Consider the following 18199-nt stretch of genomic DNA (forward strand, 5'->3'; position numbering starts at 1 on the left):
TGTCTATATATCTGGAAGTTTTCAAAGGCTACAGAAAACACCCAAAACGGTGATCTCTCCTTTCCTGTTTCTAACCTCAGCTCCTACTACCTCAGTAGACGAGACCTCATCAAACATCCTTTCTGCCATCGTAATACTGACCTTGATGAGCAATGCCACACCTCCCCTCTTTTTACCACTTTCCCTGATCTTACTGAAACATCGAAATCCCAGAACCTGCAACAACCATTCCTGTCCCTGCTATATCCAGGTCATAACACATAAGCCCTTCATCAGCAATGTGAAGGCAGAAGGAGGCTGAGAGATAAATAAGGGGGTGGGAACGCCCCATCTTTGCCTCAGGACCCTAGAACCACACGGTATCAATACTGACTTCACCAGTTTCCAATCTCCCAACCCCTCCCCTGCCTTATTCCGAACCAAATCCTACAGCTCATCACCACCCTCTTGACCTGACCTCCCTGTCCATCTTCCTTCCCACCTGCCCATTCCACCCTTCCCACTGACCTATCACAATCAGCTCCCACCTGCTTCCCCCAACGTCATTCCCCCTACTTCGCCCCCAGCCCCACCCTCACACCCTTGTTTATCTGTCCTTGCGCCCCCCACCCCACATTCTGGATGCTCAAAACATCGACCCTCCTGCTCCTTGGATGCTGCCTGATCTGCTGTGCTCTTTCCAGTGCCACATTTTCAACTCTGACTCTCCAGCATCTGCAGTCCTCACATTTTCATATTCAGGGAGTAGGTGGATCGGCAAAAGAAGGGTTAAGGATGAGGGCAGTCTACTTCAAAATGGCAGTAATCAGGTCACACACTGGTGAGAAACTGCATTTTATCTCATGATGTTAAACAAGATTACAGATCCTATGAACTTACCGAAGATAATGTAAAACAATGTTAAAAGGGGCAACCTAAAACAGGTACTTACAGCAATATATAATTTAGATATCTATGCAAAGAAATAATCCTATTCTACAGCTTGTGCCCAGACAACTGAAACAATATAACCAGAAAAGGAAATGTAGAAGCAACTGATCGATCAAGAACAAATGCAACTCGAGTTGTTCCAGAGAATAGGACAGTATAGAAAAAAAGAAAATAAATAGGAACACTGGAAAACAGTGGACAAATCGAAGGTATTACAAATGTACAAGATTTCCATCAATATCTGGACAAAGATAACCATCTCTTCTCATTCACATACTGCCATTTCCAATATTTCCTGTTTTAGTAAAAAAAAAGTGACACACTGAGATGGCTCTGCAAAGTATGACTATTATTTCGTAATCATTTCAGCACTTTGTTCTTTCAGTTCATGTCACTTGAAACATTTTAGTACCCAGTACAGATTTATAATGCCCTTCCATTATTATCTGTACTTAAAACACATTCTCCACAAATATAAGATAAGTTTTCATCTTTCCTCTGAATGCAAAACTCTTGCTGCAGTTGTAACTCAATCATCTCTTAGAGGTAAGAGTGCTACCACTCAGTTAAACTAAACTGCAACAATATTGAATCACATCAGTTGGCTAGAATTTTTACCTACTCATTTTTATAAGGACATTAATTGGTAGCATTGAGTAATTGAGTATCATCTTGTTCAGTCCAAGGTGATGTTCAACAAACAGCTTCCTTGAAATTTTAATGTTATTTTTAAAGTGAAAAGTTTGTTTGAATATCTTTTAACTTGTACATATCAGTTAAGGTTTAAGCAATAAGCAAGAAAATGCATATATAATACCTTGTTCCTGTTGCTGATCATTCTGTTCCATAGAAACCAGTGCAGAGAAATGGGCCTGATCATAGGCCAAGACTAAAGGTGAGCAGTGACATCTGTTAGGGGGTACTTCCAAAGGTAAGTAAATCCCTCCAAAAGGTATTGGCGCAAATGCTGCAAAAACAAAATAGCATAAACATTTCTTCAGCATACAGAACAGTAACATGTGAAATAATCAACTGTTACAGCAGAGCCATTTCAGAACTAAAGATTGACTTTAATGCTTCAGAAGGGCTTTACTTCACAGCCGTCTGATGGAGGATTCTACTTCAAATCCTAACTATTCTTATTTAGGTACTGACTGGACTGCTATGGATATAGAGCATTTTCTGTGATATCAGATTGTTGTTAGCTGAAACACTGACCACGTCGACAAGTAGGACGCTGTAAGAACACAGCAAGAACACAGCAAGCCAGGCAGCAACAGGAGGTAGAGAAGCCCTACTTTTCAGAAATGAAGATGGATTATATCATTGGCGTTGGAGTTCTCTACCTCCTGATTGCGGTGTTCTTCCAGCCTCCTGCTTGTCTATTTTGGATTCCAGCATCTGCAGGTTTTTTTTGTCTCTAATGAAGTACTGACGACAGCATTTATGGCATTCTGCACTGCAGCTCATTTGTATTTTGAAGAAACATCACAAAGTGCTAATAGTAAACAACTATATTCATTTTGGTGAAGAATTCTCTAACTTGTTGCTCAAGTTTAACTGGACCTTTAACAGTTTTAAATTATCAGTAATTTTTGGAACTACCTTGAAAAAAGCATCACTAGCATTGGTATTACTGGCTTTTACCCAGTTCCAATGAGATTAAAATATCAAAGTTTAAACTCTACGGAAAACAGCAAAGTAATTTGAAAACAGCAAATCTGCTATAAGCAAACGTCATTGTTTCAGGACTAGAGGAACAAGAGAAGGAACAACAGAATGATAAAAATATGGACATCTTACAATAATGAATTGGAATACATTTGACTCAAGCATTTGTCTGGTTTAACAAAACGTGTTGCTCAACAGCTGTCAACGAACATAAACTGAGTGACATCTTTTACTTTTACAAACAATGGACTAAATTGTAATAAAAACAGGAATTGCTGGAGAAACTCAGCAGGTCTGGCAGGATCTGTGGTGAGAAAGCAAAGTCAACATTTCAGGTCCAGTGAGTCTTTAAAAGTTCTGAACAAGGATCATTTCTCACCACAGATGCTGCCAGATTTGCTCCGTTTCTTCAGCTAAAGTATATAAACTCCACCTCTCCCTCCAACACAAACTGACTGTAAATATAACACAACATGGCAGGCAATATGACCTCTAATTTTACTCTTGCTGCATAGCAATATCTGGGCTCCAACTTCACCTTTATTTGTATATGGCTGAAGAAGTGGGAGGCAGATCTTGCACTTCTCCATATTAGTGTGCTGTGGCTCAGGATGAAAACACAATCAATTCACACATCAGCTGCTGTGAAACTTTAAAATACAAAGTGGAGAGTTTTTCCTCTGACACCATTACAAAGGGATCTTGATCAAATGGGTCAATGAGCTGAAAAATGACAGATGGAGTTCAATTTGGATAAGTACAAGGTATTGCATTTCGGTACAATAAACACAGGCAGGACTTATACAATTAACGGTTGGGACTTGGATGGTGTTGCAGAACAGAGAAGGACTTGGGTTCAGGTACACAATTCTTTGAAGTTTGCATCACATATAGACAGCGTGGATAAAAAGGTATTTAGCACGTTTGTCTTCATTGCTCAGTCCTTTGAGTACAGGGGTTGGGAAGACATGTTGCGGTTGCACAGGACATTGGTGAGGTCTCTTCTGGAGTACTGTGCGCAGTTCTGGTTGGCCAGTTGGAAGGATTTTATTAAGCTGGACAGGATTCACAACAGATCTACAAAGGATGCTGCCAGATATGGCTTGAGTTATAAAGAAAAGCTGAATAGACTGAGACTGGAACGTAGAAGGTTGAGAGGTAACCTTAACGAAATTTATAAAATCATAAGGGGTAAAGATAGGATTAATAGGTGGCGTTTTTTCCCCCCGAGGATAGGAAATTTCAAGACTAGGGGCACATTTTTAAGGTGAGAGGAGAGAGATTTAAGACAGACATGAGGGACTTTTTTTTAAACAAAGAGGATGGTTCGTATATGGAATGAATTTCCTGAGAAAGTGGTGGATGTCGGCACAGTTACAATGTTTAAAAGACACTGAGGTAAGTACATGAATGAGAAATGTAGGAAGGATGTAGGAGCAGGAAGGTGGGACTCGCTTAGCTTGAGATATGTTTGGCATGGTTGGACTGAAAGAGAAAGCGAGGACTGCAGGTGCTGGAGATCAGAGTTGAAAAGTGTGGTGCTGGAAAAGCACAGTAGGTGCAACAGCATCCAAGAAGTAGGAGAATCGACAGTTTGGACATAAGCCCTTCATTAGGAATGTGTGCGGTGGGGGGAGAAGGAAGAGAGAAGGGCGCTGAGACATAAATGGGGGTGGGGGGGGCGGAGGTAGCTGGGTGGAGGGTTGAGCGGACAGGTTAGACAGTTCAGACAGTTCAAGAGGGTGGTGCTGAGTTGGAGCGTTGGATCTGGGATGAGGTATGAGGAGGGGAGATGAGGAAACTGGTGAAATCGACGTTAATGCCGGGTGGTTAGAGGGTCCCAAAGCGGAAGAGGAGATGTTCTTATATGTCCTTGGCAGAGTGGGAAGGGGAATTGAAGTGGTCGGCCACAGGGCGGTGGGTTGCTTGGTCCGTGTGTCCCAGAGATGTTCCCTGAAACATTCCACAAGTTGGTGTCCTATCTCCCCAATATGGAAACCATCAAGAGTAACAGACGCAGGAAAATCTCTGCGGATGTTGAAGGATCCTTTGTGGCCTTGGATGGAGGTGAGGGGGATTAAACGTTGGACTGAAGGGTCTGTTTCTGTGCTGTATGACTCTAAGTGCTTAACTTTTATCTCAGAGTCATAAGAGATGTACAGCACGGAAACAGACCCTTCGGTCCAAACCATCCATGCCGACCAGATATCCCAATCCAATCTCGTCCTACCTGCCAGCACCCGGCCCATATCCCTCCAAACTCTTCCCATTCATATACCCATCCAAATGCCTCTTAAATGTTGCAATTGTACCAGCATCCACCACTTCCTCTGGCAGCTCATTCCATACACGTACCATCCTCTGCGCCAAAAAGTTGGCCCTTAGGTCTCTTTTATATCTTTCCCCTCTCACCCTAAACCTATGCCCTCTAGTTCTGGACTCCCCGACCCCAGCGAAAAGACTTTGTCTATTTATCCTATCCATACCCCTCATAATTTTGTAAACCTCTATAAGGTCACCCCTCAGCCTCCGACACTCCAGGGAAAACAGCCCCAGCCTGTTCAGCCTCTCCCTGTAGCTCAGATCCTCCAACCCTGGCAACATCCTTGTAAATCTTTTCTGAACCCTTTCAAGTTTCACAACATCTTACCGATAGGAAGGAGACCAGAACTGCACACAATATTCCAACAGTGGCCTAACCAATGTCCTGTACAGTCGCAACTCCTGTACTCAATATGCTGACCAATAAAGGAAAGCATACCAAACGCCTTCTTCACTATCCTATCTACCTGTGACTCCACTTTCAAGGAGCTGTAAACCTGCATTCCAAGGTCTCTTTGTTCAGCAACACTCCCTACGACCTTACCATGAAGTGTATAAGCCCTGCTAAGACTTGCTTTTCCAAAATGCAGCACCTCGCATTTATCTGAATTAAACTCCATTTGCCACTTCTCAGCCCACTGGCCCAGATCCTGTTGTAATCTGAGGTAACCCTCTTCGCTGTCCACTACACCTCCAATTTTGGTGTCATCTGCAAACTTACCAACTGTACCTCTTATGCTCGCATCCTGGGACTTCGATGTTGTGGCCATTTTGGAGACATGGATAGAGCAGGGACAGGAATGGTTGTTGCAGGTTCCAGGATTTAGAAGTTTCAGTAAGAACAGAAGATGGTAGAGTGGGGGGGTGGCATTCTTGGTCAAGGACAGTATTACAGTTGCAGAAAGGATGTTTGGGGACTCGTCAATTGAGGTAGTATGGGCTGAGGTTACAAACACGAAAGGAGAGGTCACCCTGTTGAGAGTTTTCTATAGGCCTCCGAATAGTTCCAGAGATGCAGAGGAAAGGATAGCAAAGATGATTCTTAATAGGGGTGAGAGAGACAGGGTAGTTGTCATGGGGGACTTCAACTTTCCAAATATTGACTGGGAACACTATAGATGGGTCAGTTTTTATCCAATGTGTGCTGGAAGGCTTCCTGACACAGTATGTAGACAGGCCAAGAAGGGGCAAAGCCACATTAGATTTGGTACTGGATAATGAGCCCGGCCAGGTGTTAGACTTGGAAGTAGGTGAGCACTTTGGTGATAGCGACCACAATTCTGTTATGTTTAGTTTAGTGATAGAAAGGGATAGGTGTATACCACTGGGCAAGAGGTACAGCTGGGGGAAAGGCAATTACAATGCGATTAGGCAAGATTTAGGAAGCATAGGATGGGGAAGGAAACTGCAGGGGATGGGCACATTAGAAATGTGGACCTTATTCAAGGAAAAGCTCCTGTGTGTCCTAGATAAGTATGTACCTGTCAGGCAGGGAGGAAGGTGTAGAGCACGGGAGCAATGGTTTATGAAGGAAGTGGAATCTCTGGTCAAGAGGAAGAAGGCGGCTTTTGTTAGGGGGAGATGTGAAGGCTCAGTTAGGACGCTTGAGGGTTACAAGGTGGCCAGGAAAGACCTAAAGAGAGAGCTCAGAAGAGTCAGGAGGAGACATGAGAAGTTGTTGGCGGATAGGATCCGGGTAAACCCTAAGGCTTTCTATAGGTATTTAAGGAATAAAAGAATGACGAGAGTAAGATTAGGGCCAATCAAGGATAGTAGTGGGAAGTTGTGTGTGGAGTCAGAGGAGACAGGGGAAGCACTAAATGATTATTTTTCGACAGCATTCACTCTAGAAAACGACAATGTTGTCGAGGAGAATCCTGAGATACAGGCTACTAGACTAGGTGGGATTGAGGTTCACAAGGAAGAGGTATTAGAAATACTGCAGAGTGTGAAAATAGGTAAGTCCCCGGGCCGGATGGGATTTATCCTGGGATCCTCTGGGAAGTCAGGGAGGAGATTGCCCAGTCTTTGGCATTGACCTTTAAATCATCATTGTCTACAGGAATGGTGCCAGAAGACTGGAAGATAGCAAATGTGGTTCCCCTGTTCAAGAAGGGGAGTAGAGACAACCCAGGTAATTATAAACCAGTGAGCCTTACTTCAGTTGTTGGTAAAGTGTTGGAAAAGGTTATAAGAGATAGGATTTATAATCATCCAGAAAAGAATAATCTGATTAGTGACAGCACGGTTTTGTGAAGGGTAGGTCATGCCTCACAAACCTTACTGAGTTCTTTGAGAAGGTGACCAAACAGGTAGATGAGAGTAAATCGGTTGATGTGGTGTATACGGATTTCAGCAAGGCGTTCGAGAAGGTTCCTCACAGTAGCCTATTGTACAAAATGCGGAAGAATGGGATTGTGGGAGATAAAGCAGTTTGGATCAGTAATTGGCTTGCTGAAAGAAGACAGAGGGTGGCAGTTGATGGGAAAATGTTCATCCTGGAGTCCAGTTACCAGTGGTGTACCGCAAGGGTCAGTGTTGGGTCCACTGCTGTTCGTCATTTTTATAACGACCTGGATGATGGCGTAGAAGGGTGGGTTAGTAAATATGCAGACGACACTAAGGTTGGTGGAGTTGTGGATAGTGACGAAGGTTACAGAGAGACATAGATAAACTGCACAGCTGGGCTGAGAGGTGGCAAATGGAATTTAATGCAGACGAGTGTGAGGTGATTCACTTTGGTCAGAGTAACCGAAATGCAAAGTACTGGGCTAATGGTAAGATACTTGGTAGTGTAAATGAGCAGAGATCTTGGTGTCCAAGTACACAGATCCTTGAAAGTTGCCACCCACGTTGACAGAGTTGTTAAGAAGGCATACAGTGTTTTAGCTTTTATTAATAGAGGGATCGAGTTCCGGAACCATGAGGTTATGCTGTAGTTGTACAAAACTCTGGGGCAGCCACACTTGTGGAGTATTGTGTACAGTTCTGGTCACCGCATTATAAGAAGGATGTGGAAGCTTTAGAAAGGGTGCAAAGCAGATTTACTAGGATGTTGCCTGGTACGAGGAAAGGCTGAGGGACTTGCAGCTGTTTTCATTAGAGAGAAGGTTGAGAGATGACTTAATAGAGACATACAAGATAATCAGAGGGTTAGATAAGGTGGACAGGGAGAGCCTTTTTGCAGCGATGGTGACGGCAAGCACGAGGGAGCATAGCTTTAAATTGAGGGGTGATAGATTTAGGACAGATGTCAGAGGTAGTTTCTTTACTCGGAGTAGTAAGGGTATGGAATGCTTTGCCTGCAACGGTAGTAGATTCACCAACTTTAAGTACATTTAAGTCGTCATTGGACAAGCACATGAACGTACATGGAATAGTGTAGGTTAGATGGGCTTCAGATTGGTATGACAGGTCAGCACAACATTGAGGGCCGAAGGGCCTGTACCGTTGTGGTCCTGTTCGCCGAGCTGGGAATTTGTGTTACAGACATTTCGTCCCCTGTCTAGGTGACATCCTCAGTGCTTGGGAGCCTCCTGTGATCTTTCCTCCGGCATTTGTAGTGGTTTGAATCTGCCGCTTCCGGTTGTCAGTTCCAGCTGTCTGCTGCAGTGGTCGGTATATTGGGTCCAGGTCGATGTGCTTATTGATTGAATCTGTGGATGAGTCCCATGTCTCTAGGAATTCCCTGGCTGTCCTGTTTGGCTTGTCCTGAAGAAGGGCTTATGCCCGAAACGTCGATTCTCCTGTTCCCTGGATGCTGCCTGACCTGCTGCGCTTTTCCAGCAACACATTTCCAGCTCTGATCTCCAGCATCTGCAGACCTCACTTTCTCCTCTTGTCCTATAATAGTAGTGTTGTCCCAGTCAAATTCATGTTGCTTGTCATCTGAGTGTGTGGCTACTAAGGATAGCTGGTCGTGTCGTTTCATGGCTAGTTGGTGTTCATGGATGCGGATCGTTAGCTGTCTTCCTGTTTGTCCTATGTAGTGTTTTGTGCAGTCCTTGCATGGGATTTCGTACACTACGTTGGTTTTGTTCATGCTGGGTATCGGGTCCTTCGTTCTGGTGAGTTGTTGTCTGAGAGTGGCTGTTGGTTTGTGTGCTGTTATGAGTCCTCGTGGTCGCAATAGTCTGGCTCAGTTCGGAAATGCTCCATGAACACAAACTAGCCACGAAACGACACGACCAGCTATCCTTAGTAGCCACACACGCAGATGACAAGCAACATGAATTCGACTGGGACAACACTACTATTATAGGACAAGCCAAACAGAGAACAGCCAGGGAATTCCTAGAGGCATGGCACTCATCCACAGATTCAATCAATAAGCACATTGACCTGGACCCAATATACCGACCACTGCAGCGGACAGCTGGAACTGACAACCGGAAGCTGCAGATTCAAACCACTACAAATGCCGGAGGGAAGATCACAGATACGCTTCACAGGAGGCTCCCAAGCACTGAGGATGTCACCAAGACAGAGGACGAAACGTCTGCAACATAAATTCCCAACTCGGCGAACAGAACCACAACAACGAGCACCCGAGCTACAAATCTTCTCACAAACTTGGAGGGCCTGTACTGTGCTGTAATGTTCTGCATTCTATGTAAATTTATCTGGTGCGTTACCATGTGTCAATTCTAAGGTTCCATAAGAATGGACATGACAGGTCACTCTAATTTCATTATGTTGTTTCACCTAGTGGAATACTGAAACATAGAAAAATTTACCTTGAAAGATTAAAACAAAAGAAAAGGCAGACTAACCTTCACCTCCCGAATCCCTTAGCATTGTATCTGCGACAACAACAATTGGTCTTCGTAATACATGAGCCAAAACAAAGACATGGAACTCCTCTAAACTTTCATAAACAGGATCCTCTGAATTATCCACACTGTGAATAAAAAGATTACCCAATGGTATTATACAAATTCTTCACAGTATCTTACAAATTCACAAGGTAAACCTTTCCTTTAAATCAAACTTTATCGTTCTTGTTCTAGTCAAGATGAAGGATACATGGAAGACGACTTTTAATTGCAGTATTCAATGTCAGCATCAAGCAGACCCAAATCAGGGAAAGCAAGGTGAGATGCAAACTAAATTTTTTTCCTCTTAGGTCATGAAGCGTCTCAGTATTAGCCTCATGTCTTTTTATTCTAATTCCAGACCAACAACAGGTATCCTTGTTAATTTGGAGTTATATCAGGGACAGTTTTGTGCTACGAGTCCACATCTTGAAGGAACTGGGCTCAGATTGTTTAAAAACATTTCACATAGGACTCTCACAGCTAGAACAGAGATGACTTTTCATTTAAACAATTTGGGCCGACATTTAATCCATTGAACCCCCAACCAAATTCTCAGACAAACATTTATTCTTTATGATTTATGGGTGCTAACATTTTCCTGTAAGCACTCTACCAACAGACACTTTTCAAGTTACTAAAGTTACCTCTGAATCTACAAATGGATACAGCTGGTAACATAAAACTTCTAGCATGAAATATACCTAATGAAAGAAACCTGTACATCTCAGACTTATGAATTGCAAAATGATACACATCTTTAAGTGAAGGTAATGCATTTGAGAATGACTCATGTTTGAAGAATTGACATAAGAGTATTTTGTCATCAGCTGAAATGCTTTCCATCCTGATGCTTGGATACTGCATTAATGACACAATTTTATTATGAGTCTTCCGTCATTTTAGGTTTTTCTCTCTCAGCACTGTGCACTGTTTTGCAGGTGTTAATGCTGCAGTAAGATGAGAAAGCATGGTCCAAGATAAATTGACCAGACGAATCCAGAGTATTGGGATTGGGAAGCTTAGAAAAACCAACAGAGGGCAATGAAAAAAGAAATGAGGAGGGAGAAGATTAAATAGGAGGGTAAGCTAGCCAGTAATATAAAGGAAGACTGTAAGAGTTTCTTTCGATATGTAAAGAGCAAAGGAAAGGGAAAAGTGGACACTGAGCCGCTGGAAAATGACACTGGAGTGTTAGTAGTGGGAAACAAGGAAATGACTGAGGAACTGAATAATTACTTTCCATCAGTCTTCACAGTGGAAGACATGAGTAATATCCCAAAGATTCAAGAGAGAGTGAGAGGGCAGCACTGATTATGGTGACCAACACCAAGGAGAATGTGCCAGAAAAACTGAACAGTCTGAAGGTGGATAAATCAACTGGATCATTTGGGCTAAGGGAGAAAGCTGAAGAGATAGTGGAGGCGTTAGCAGTGATCTTTCTGGAATCGTGACAAACAGGAAGGGTCCCAAAGGACTGGAAAAATGCTAATGTAACACCCCTATTTAAAAAGAGAGTAAGGCAAAAGATGGAAATTTACAGACCAATTAGCCTAAACTTGATCGTGGGTAAGTTCCTGGAATCCATTGTGAATGATGAGCTTGCTGAATACTTGGAAGTATACGGTAAAATAGGGCAAAGTCGGCATGGTTTCATCAGGGGGTGGTTATGCCTGACCAATCTGTTAAAATTCTTTAAGGAAGTAATGAGCAGGTTAGACCAATGGAGAGCCAATGGATGTTATCTACCTGGATTTCAAGAAGGTCTTTGACAAGGTGCTGCACAGGAGGCTGAGTAAGATAAAGGCCCAAGTTGTCAGGGGCAAGGTGATGGTGTGGATAGACACCTGGCTGTCTGGCAGAAAGCAGACAGTGGGGATAAAAGGGTCCTTCACAGGATGGCAGCTAGTGACAACTGGTGTTCTGCAAGGCTAAGTGTTGGGATCACAATGTTTCACTTTGTACATTAACGATCTAGATGAAGAAACTGAGGGCATTCTAGCTAAGTGTGCAGACAATACAAAGATGGGTAGAGGGGCAGGTAGCATTGAAGAGGCGGGGAGGCTGCAGAAGAATTTGGAGAGGTTAGGAGAGTAGGCAAAGAAGTGGCAGATGGAATACAACATTGGAAAGTGTGGGGTCATGCACTTTTGTAGGAAGAATAGAGGCTTGGACTATTTTCTAAATGGGGAGAAAATTCAGAATTCTGAAGTTCAAAGAGACTTGGGAGTTCTCGTCCAGGATTCTCTCAAAGTAAACTTGCAGGTTGAGTCAGTAGTTAGGAAGGCAAATGCAATGATGGCATTTATTTTGAGGGTACTTGAATATAAAAACAGGAATATACTTCTGTGGCTCTGCAAGGCTCTGGTCAGACCACATTTAGAGTATTGTGTGCAGTTTTGGGCTCCAGATCTCATGGCCCTGGAGCATGTTTAGAGGAGGTTCACAAGAATGGTCCCAGGAATGAAAAGCTTAACTTACAAGGAATGTTTGAGCACTCTGGGATTATACTCAAAGGAGTCCAGAAGGATGAGGGGGGACCTGATTGAAGCTTCCAGAATACTGAATAGCCTGGACAGAGTGGATGCTGGGAAGATTTTCCATTGGTAGGAGAGATGAGGACCCGAGGGCACAGTTTTAGAGTAAAGGGAAGACCTTTTAGAATAGAGGTGAGGAGAAACCTCTTCAGCCAGAAAGTGGTGAATCTATGGAATTCATTGCCACAGTAGAGGCCAGGTCACTGAGTATATTTAAGACTGAGATAGGTAGGTTTTTAATTATCATGGGGATTGATGGTTATGGGGAGAAAGTGGGAGAATAGGGTTGAGAAACTGATCAGCCATAATTGAATGGTGGACCAGACTGTGTGGGCTGAATGGCCTAATTATTGCTCCTACGTCTTATGATCTTATTTTCAACTCCTTTCCCAAGGGTGCAACCTGAACTCCACTCTCATACCTTCACCATGATTGTTTATGGTCAATTTGAAATAAACTGTTCAAAGTTTGAGAAGTAAACCAACATTGCACTATCCCGAGCTCATGATCCTTATATGAAAGTAACAGCAGAATGTATTCTGTTGCCCATTAATGCCAGCAGGGAAACATTTTCGCAAGTGCTCCAGTGATTTTACTCCTCCAAATACATGCTGAAAGTAGGTTTCCTCCTCCAAAAGCAGTAGCATTCAGACAATAAGAGGATGAAGAGCCTCTTCAGCAGTTTACATTCTTATTTTATAGAACAGTACTACAAAATTAAATGAGATTATGTGCACAATTTCTACTCATGACATATTCTGTCCATTGTCACAGCTACCTTTAATTCGTCTGCTTACTAAGAAATCTCACAGACAATGAAATACTGAAATAATTACCTAAACTTCATGCATGAACCAACCAAAATAAGACCCCTCAAGTAAGCAAGCTAAACCTTTCAACTCAGAGGGAGAACTAGCTATTTGGATACTGGCTCAAAAGGTAGAAGACAGAGTGGTGATGGAGGGTTGCTTGTCAGACTGGAGGCCTGTGACCAGTGGTGTGCCACAAGGATCGGTGCTGGGCCCTCTGCTTTTCGTCATTTATATAAATGATCTGGATGTGAACATTGGTTATTAAGTTTGCAGATGACACCAAAATTGGAAGTATAACGGACAGCGAAGGTTAACTCAGAGGAAGAAGGGATCTTGTCAGATGGGAGGAATTGGGAGGGGTGTTGCATTTTGGAAAAGCAAATCAGGGCAGGACTTATACATTTAATGGTAAGGGTCTGAGGAGTGTTGCTGAACAAACAAATCTTGGAGCACACATTCATAGTGCCTTGAAGGTGGAGTTGAAGATAGATAGGATAATGAAGTCAGAATTTGGTATGCTTTCCTTTATTGGTCAGTGCATTGAATACAGGAGTTGGGAGGTCAAATTGCAGCTGTACAGGACATTGGTTAACCTACTTTTAGAATACTGTGGGCAATTTTGGTCTCCCTGCTATAGGAAGGGTGTTGTGAAACTTGAAAGGATTCAGAAAAGATTGCTTGGATTGGACATTTTGAATTATAGGAAAAGGTTGGATAGGTTGGGGCTATTTTCCCTGGAGGGTCGGAGGCGGAGGGGTGATCTTATACACGTTTATAAAATCATAAGGGGCATAGATAGGATGAATAGACAGGGTCCTTTCCCTGGCATGGGGGAGTTCAAAACTGAAGGGCATAGGTTTAAGCTGAGAGGGTGGTATGTGTATAGAATGAGCTGCCAGAGGAAGTGATGGAGACTGACACAATTACAACATTTAAAGACACCTGGAAAGGTATATGAATAGGAAGGGTTTGGAGGGATAGGGTCAAATGCTGGCAAATGGGACTAGATTTATTTAGGTATCAGGATCAGTTAGTTATTCCAAATCATCCAAGGCAATAATAAAACATTCAACAAATATTCTGGGACTTCTTTCACCAGTAGCTGGAATTCCAGACAGTGAAGGGCTGTACATGGATGATATCACCATTTTCTGCTTGGATCTGCTGTCAGCGTGTAGGCTCATAAGCATCTCTGACCAGTTTGAACTGGCAGCCAAGTTAAATTGAGCTAACAATGAGGCCATGTCCTTTGGGAATGAGGCTGACTGATCCTTTATACCCTTCACCATTAGGATAAATTATCTAAAGGTGCTGGGCAAATAGGTTGGAGGGGCTGGGGTGTGCACCAAAATGTGGGGGCAGTGTATGATGAAGATGAGGCAGAAACTGGGCAGCTGGAAGCATTGCTCCATATCCATTGCGGGTAAAATCCTGGTCATCAGGTAGGAGGTATTCTTGGTATTATAATAGGTCTAGCCTATTACCTAGGTTTGCACTGCTGTAGTCATCCAAGCCATTTTCCATTTCATCTGGAGGTCAAAGATGGACCGAATCCAAAGGGATACCATATATAATGCTCATGAAGAGCAGGGAAGAAGAATGTACACAACACCACCTTCATCCTGATGGCCACTTTCATGGCGACTGCATCAAGCTGTGTGTACACCCTCAGTAGGCAAGCATCAAGTGTCACTACGTACTGAGCTTCTACCAGTCCCTAGTGTCACGAAGGATGGTCCTGACCTCGTTGCCATGGAATACTCCAAGTACTTGGATCATTCCATTTTATCTGTCATTTATGGAGAAATTTGCAAAGATAAACACCTTTGACCACGAGTCCATTAGGAAGTAGCGAGCACGCACCATCCTTGAGACCCTGCAGGAAAAGGAGTGCGTGGATCCTGTCAGGTGGTTCCCTGAGCAAACCGTCAAAGTCATTTGGCAGAATGCCTCATTGCCAGAATTTTCCAACAAGCAATAAGACACCACTTGGCTGGTGGTGAGAAGGTCACGACTTGTCAGATCCTTTGTGTACACCCGGACTCTCTGTGCCACCTCATGTTGCCCTCAAAGCACCTAAGTAGTTTCTTTTTTTGGGGGGGGGTTAATGAGACTGTCACACAAGTCCTTCTGAAATATGTCTATGCTGAGGAAGTCTAAAGAGAGGTGCTGTAGTTTTGTCAAGGTTCATCTTTGATGCAAGATTCTGTGCTCTAAACGTGGTGAAAGACACTCTTCATTCTGCCCAAATGTGTTGACCTTCCAATGCAAAAAGTTGACACCAATCAAATGTTGCAGACTGGCACATTCCAAGATCTAGGACTACATGCTGAAGGACACACTAAGCTTAAGGCAGCCACCACAGTCGAAGGTCTTTCTACCAACATAAAACGAGGGTCCATTCAGTTATCAGACACTCTTGAGAGCCTCAAATACATGTAAAGAGTTTCTTACTTAATTAAAAATTGCCTTTGGTTTTGTTGTGACTATAGAGAAATTATACACAACTATCGATCAATTTTGTTGTAGCTTGTCTTTGAGGGGTGTTACAACGTGACCTATATAATGCTAGAGACTTAACTACACTATCTACCCACTGAACTTTGGTTAAATCATGGTCAAATTTTCATAGAATGCCTACAGTGTGAAAGCAGGCCATTCAGCCCAAATCCACACCGACTCACTGAATATCATTCCATCTAGCCTCACCCCCCCCTTCCCCCCGCATCTTACCCCGTAACCCTGCATTTCTCATAGCTAATCCACTTAACCTACACATCCATGGACACTGTGGGCAATTTAGCATGGCCAATTCACATAACCTGCACGTCTTTGGACTGTGGGAGGAAACCCATGCAGATACGGGGAGAGTGTGCAAGCTCCAGACAGACAGTTGCCCAGGGGGAATGAAATCAGGGTCCCTGGTGCTGTGAGACAGTAGTGCTTACCACTGAGCTACCATGCCACCCCCCTTTCTCCAGTACATTGATGACATGATTGGCGCTGCTTTGCTCTGTTGCTCAAAATTGGAAAAATTCATCAATTTCGCTTCCAATTTCCATGCTATACTCAGCTTCAGAGCCCTCTATGACTCTTCCCTCCCCTTCCTCGACATTTGTTTCCATTTCTGGGGATAGACTGATCCCCGACACAGACTACAAGCACACCAACTTCCACAGTTACCTTGACTGTATATCATCACACCATACTTCCTGTAAGGACTCCATCTCATTCTCCCAGTTTCTCAGTCTCCATTGCATCTGTTCTGCTGATGCCACTCTCCATGGGGGGGCCCCTAAAAATACCCGCCATTTTCCTCAGTTGAGGATTCCTCACTAAGTGGTGGACATGAACCTGAGCTGTGTTCAACCCACCTGCTCTCACTCCTTCCTTTCTCTCCCACAACAACAATAGGGTTCCGCTGGCCCTGACTTAGCACCCCAGTAGCCTTCACATCCAAAGGATTGTAAGTCGCCATTTTCGTCACCTCCAAAGGGATACTATGATCAGAAATATTTTCCCCTCTCTTCCTTTGTCAGCATTCTACAGGAACCGTTCCTTCTGGGACACTCTACCAGACTCCTCCTCCACTCCCAACATGTCCTTGCACTTCCACAGCACCTGCAATCGCAAAAGACATAATATCTGCCTGTTTCTCCATCCAGGGCCCTAGACATAGCTTCCAAATGAAGCAGCGATTGACCTCTACTTCATTCAAACTAGTCTCTGGGTAATTACTGTTCACAATGTGGGTTTCTCTATACTGGGGAGGTAAAATACAGGCTGAGTAACTGCTTTACACTCTGTCCACAAAAATGACCCCGAGCTTCCAACTGCCTGCAACTTATTATTCAGCTTTTCTTCTGTCCTGGCCTTCTATCCATAATCTCCCTGTTTATCAACTCCTTTCATAACTGCTTCTTGGCTCCATCTCCACCTATCCTGTAACAGGTAGATTTTAATTTAAGCAAGTGTGAGGTTATCCATTTCGTACCAAAGGAGGATAGATCACGGTACTTCTTAAAAGACACACAGTTAAATACTGTGGATCTCCAATAAGATTTGGGGATTAAGGTGCATAGCTCTTTAAAATGTCATAAACAGATGCAGAAAATTGTTAAGAAGGCGAATGGAATGTTGGCCGTCGAATCTATGGAGCTGGAGATTAGGGGTGCAGACATTAAGCTGCAGTTATACAAAACCCTAGTTATATCCTACTTGGAGCACTGTGAACAGATCTGGGCACCACACCTTAGGAAGGTTGTTTTAGACTTGGAGGGGGTTCAGCACAGGTTTACAAGGATGATAATCGGACTTCAGGGGTTAAGTTATGAGGAGAGATTAGGTAAGTTAGGCCCAGAATTTAAAAGTTTAAAAGGCGATCTAAGAGGGTATGAACAGGGAAAGACAGGGCAGATAAACTTTTTCCTGGTTGAAGATTCTAGAACCAGGGGCATAGCCTAAGAATGAGGACCAGGCCATTCAGAAGAGAAGTTTTTTTTAAATCAGACAAGGGTATCAAGGGTTACGAGCCCAAAGTAGGAATATGAAATTAGACCACAGATCAGGTATGATCCTACTGAATGGTGGAGCAAAATTGAGGGCCGGAATGGCCTACTCCTGCTCCTATGTTCCTCAGATGACTGGCCTGTATTTACTGGGCTTATCCTTACACCCTTCTTTGAACAGATATGTAATATTTAGAATTCTTCAGTTCTCCGGTAAATTTAATGGGAATATATGATTAAAAAAACTAAAACAGATCCCTCCCATGCCTAGGATCAGCCTGCTGAACTTTCTCGGGACTGGTACCAATGTCAATATATCTTTCCTTAAATAAGTGAACCAAAACTGTTCACAGTATTCCAGCTGTGGTCTAATGAAAGCCTCAGCTCCATCAGCTTTCTCACTCAGACATCTCTAGCGATTTTATCTTCCACCTTCTGACTTACAGGTACTACTAGAATGATTTTTCAGTTTTCTATAGAGAAGACTAATGTTATTTCATTTGTCACTTAGAGTCATAGAGATGTACAGCACGGAAACAGACTCTTTGGTCCAACTCATCTATGCCGACCTGATATCCCAACCCAATCTAGTCCCATATGCCAGC

General features: G+C 43.3%; 1 protein-coding gene across 7 annotated transcripts in view; it reads right to left on the bottom strand.

Annotated features, from left to right (window-relative positions):
• otud7a (OTU deubiquitinase 7A) overlaps positions 1–18199 on the bottom strand; it is a 151927-nt gene that overhangs the window by 20025 nt on the left and 113703 nt on the right. For all 7 annotated transcript variants that reach the window (XM_087982230.1, XM_087982229.1, XM_087982231.1 and 4 more), the window contains 2 exons: positions 9696–9823; positions 1748–1897 (listed from right to left, as the gene is read on the bottom strand). In XM_087982230.1, the coding sequence (XP_087838356.1) occupies positions 1748–1897; positions 9696–9823 (278 nt within the window). The remainder of the gene's footprint in view (positions 1–1747; positions 1898–9695; positions 9824–18199) is intronic.

The sequence above is a fragment of the Chiloscyllium plagiosum genome, unplaced genomic scaffold (genome assembly GCF_037043375.1).
Source record: "Chiloscyllium plagiosum isolate Xiang-an unplaced genomic scaffold, Cpla_swu_hap1 HiC_scaffold_42, whole genome shotgun sequence".
Lineage (NCBI taxonomy): Eukaryota > Metazoa > Chordata > Chondrichthyes > Orectolobiformes > Hemiscylliidae > Chiloscyllium > Chiloscyllium plagiosum.